Source organism: Orycteropus afer, unplaced genomic scaffold (assembly GCF_000298275.1).
Source record: "Orycteropus afer afer isolate SDZICR_OR568_19922 unplaced genomic scaffold, OryAfe1.0 scaffold00086, whole genome shotgun sequence".
Lineage (NCBI taxonomy): Eukaryota > Metazoa > Chordata > Mammalia > Tubulidentata > Orycteropodidae > Orycteropus > Orycteropus afer.
In genome coordinates, this window is record NW_006921673.1 from 9,562,293 (window position 1) to 9,565,934 (window position 3,642).

The 3,642-nt window shown below is 44.7% G+C and overlaps 1 protein-coding gene across 1 annotated transcript in view; it reads right to left on the reverse strand.

Moving 5' to 3' along the window:
* SRFBP1 (serum response factor binding protein 1) overlaps positions 1 to 656 on the reverse strand; it is a 139,305-nt gene extending 138,649 nt beyond the window's left edge. The window contains exon 1 of the mRNA XM_007942246.1: positions 621 to 656. Within this exon, the coding sequence (XP_007940437.1) occupies positions 621 to 656 (36 nt within the window). The remainder of the gene's footprint in view (positions 1 to 620) is intronic.
* Positions 657 to 3,642: the final 2,986 nt, after the last annotated feature.

Sequence of the window (3,642 nt, forward strand, 5' to 3'; positions counted from 1 at the left end):
GGTTTTTTTTTTTTTTTTTTTTTCTTTCCCCACAAGTGTTGTTATAAATGAAAGCTGAGAAATGGGAAAGCAGCTGGAGGGAGAAATAAAGTGCTAAGTGTATACCCATATAAATAGTACGTCACATTCAAGATCCGTAGGTTCTTAGGAGAAGCTACAGCTCTGAATCTCTTCCCTTCAATAATAGTAGGTAACGTGTACTGAACGTTTACTGTGTACCAGGCACGGTGCAAACACGTGACATTGCTCGGTTAATTTAATTCTCACAACCACCATGTGATGAAAGTACTACAATAAGGTTCGTTTTACAGTTAATAGACACTGAACATTGAGAGTAAACGATCTTCCCAGCGTCCCACAGATAAGTCGTGAGGCCTGAAAGCAGAGATGCGCCTCTTGACTGAATTACCCACAAATTGTCAAGGCGAATTACCGCACTCCAAGATCCAGGAAACCCCCTGGGCCAATCAGGAAACTCCTCCGGCCGCAACACCTACCTCCAGCCCCAGCACTCAGAGTTTCAAAAGAGCAGATCACGCGCACACCGGAAAAACTCAGAAAAGCGGGTTCTGAGGCTCTCTAAATGTCAGCTCCATACGCTCCCAGGACTCGGTACTCACCTCGTTATTGAGGTTCAGAGTTTCCGGTTGAGCCATAGTAGGTTGAAGAAAACTATCTGTATAACCAAGTCTCCGATTCGGCCAGCACGTGAACTCTGTCAGTAAGACGGCGGAGGCGTCGCCACACCCCTCAACGGCGGCCTCTTCCGCCCAAAACTCATCCGCGTGCTGTTACGAGCCGGTGCGTTGGTATAAGGTATGCCTGCTCTTTGAGGGGAAAAGCGGAACTGAAAGACAGCAACTTCCGACGCACGTGACGCCCCGGAACCGGGCGTTCCTATGGAAACCGGTCTTGAGCCCGGCATCCAGAGGGCGCTGTAGTACCTGTTTGTTGCCGGTTTTAGAAGTTTAATTACATCCACTTGTAGACTGCCTGAGAAGTTGTCGGAAGTTTGTTTTTTATGTTTCTCAGTGGGGGCGAAAGAGCTTTTGTGAAAGAATCTTGCATTTGAGTATCGACTTTTGCACCGACACACTATGAGAAAGTTTACAATTATGCAGTGCTCATTTGTTAGTCTGCCTGTGGGAAAAGCTTTAGGTGGAGGACACGGAGTGAGTTTGAATTAGCTAATGTAGTAACTATGAACTAATCCATTATTGTGGGGTCACCGTGATTGGGAATAGACTCAACTTTTTTTTTTTTTTTAACTAGTAGTTAATCAGGAGCTCTGCTGGTGTAGTGCCTAAGGCATTTGATTGCTAACCTGAAGGCTGGCGGTTCCAACCCACCAGCCACTCTTGGGAAGGCAAGTTGGGCGATCTACTTTTGTAGTGATACCGCCTGAGAAACCCAAGGAGAGATCTTCATGAGTCTGATCCGTCTCCATGGTAGTGAGTTTGCTTTTTTTTTGGAGTAGTTAATCACTTTCTAGAACTGAGCATTAAACTAAGTCAAGGACAGAGCCAGATGCTTAGCATGATTTAGCTCCAGGATCTAAAGAGAAATCCAACAAGAAAGGAACTATTGTTGTCATTTTATAAATGGGGACATTGACTTTAAGAGTATCCAAATGTTTGCCCAGAGTCACCCAGGTAGGGCAGACCACTGCTGGAGGACTCCAAACAGACTACATAATTTGCTGGGTCCAGTACAAAATGAAAATATAGGATCCCTTGTTCAAAAAGCAGAAAATAATTTATACCCTTCCTCCACTTTTGACCTCTTATGGTGAGTTTTTAAAAAATTACTTTTTTTTTTTTTTTATCTTTCTAATATAGCACACCCTCAAGCACAGAATACTGATGTGACTAGTGCAGACCTTCCCAGGTGCCCAGCAACTTAAAGACGAGTGTGTGCCCCTGAGCAAGATGGCAGCAGTTGCTAGTCATGGGCAGGGATGTGAGAAGCTGGAGAATACATTTGAGGAATGTCTTAGTTTTCTACTTAGTGCTGCTGTAACAGAAATACCAGAAGTGGGTGGCTTTAACAAACAGAAACTTATCATCTCAAGTTTAGTAGGCTAGACATCTGAGTTCAGATCACTACCCCTACACTCCTCGGAAGGAAGGTTGGGCAATCCTACTTCAGTAGTGATACTGCCTCGGAAACCCAAGGAGGGGTCGCTATGAGTCGGGGCCGACTCGACGGCAAACAACAACAACAACAACCTCTAGGGTAAAGTGCTTGTCTCAGTTTCTTAAACCAAACCAAACTCACTGCTGTCAAGTGGTTTCAGACTCATAGTGACCCCTCCTTGGGTTTCCCAGGAGGTATCACTACAGAAGTAGATTGGACAACCATCCTTCCAAGGAGTGCGTGTGAATCACTAGCCTTCTGGTTAGCAGTCAAATGCCTTAGGCCCTACACTACCAATTTCTCTAGCATTCCTAATATCCCTCCAGATGGCATCTGTCTTTCCTCCATTTGTCCTTGTTTCCTTCTGCTAATCTGCTCTTTTTTATAATTTGAAAGTAATTAGGTTTAAGACAGGAGCTTTGGTAGCATAGTGCCTAAGACACTCGACCGCTAAGCAAAAGGCTGGCGGTTCAAACCCACCAGTCACTCCTGGGATGGAAGGTTGGACAATCTAATTCCATAGTGATACCGCTTCAGAAACCCAAAGAGGGGTCACTATGAGTTGGATCCAACTTATGGCACATAACAACAACAAGTTAAGACACAGCCTACATCGATTGTTGTTGTTATTAGGTGTTGTCAAGTCGTCTCCTACTCATAGCGACCCCATGCACAGCAGAACGAAACACTGCCCGATCCTGCGCCAGCTCCACCATTCCTGCTATACTTGAGCCCATCATCACAGCCACCATGTCAATGGATCTTGTTGAAGGCCTCCCCCTCTTTCGTCGACCCTCCACCTTACCAAGCATAACATCCTTCTCTAAGGAATCGTCCCTTCTGACATGACCAAAATAGGTGAGACGAAGTCTGACCATTCTCGCTTCCAAGAAGCATTTCAGGTGTACTTCCTCCAGGACAGATCTGTTAGTTCTTTTAGCAGTCCATGGTACTTTCAGCATTCTTTGCCAGCACCACAACTCAAAACCATCAACTTTTCTTTGGTCTTCCTTATTCGTTGTTCACCTCTCACATGCATACAAGGTGATTGGAAATATCATGGCTTGTGTCAGGCACACCTTAGTCCCCAAGGAGAACATCCTTGCTCCTCAGCATGTGAAACGGTTCCTTTGTGGTTGACTTTCCCAATGCTACACGTCATCTAATGTCCTGACTGCTGCTTCCATTGGCATCGACTGTAGAACCAAGCAACAGGAATTCTTTGACAACCTCAATCTTCTCTCCATTTATTGTGATGCTGCTCATTGGTCCAGTTATGAGGATTTTCGTTTTCTTTATATTGAGACATAATCCATACTGTAGACTGTATTTATTCTTCAACCTTCATCAGTAAGTGCCTCAAATCATCCTCACTTTCAGCAAGCAAAGTTGTATCGTCTGCGTATCTCAGGATGTTAATGATTCTTCCTCCAATCCTGATGCCACGTTTTGCTTCATATAGTCCAGCTTCTCAGATTATTTGCTCAGCATATAGATTGAATAAGT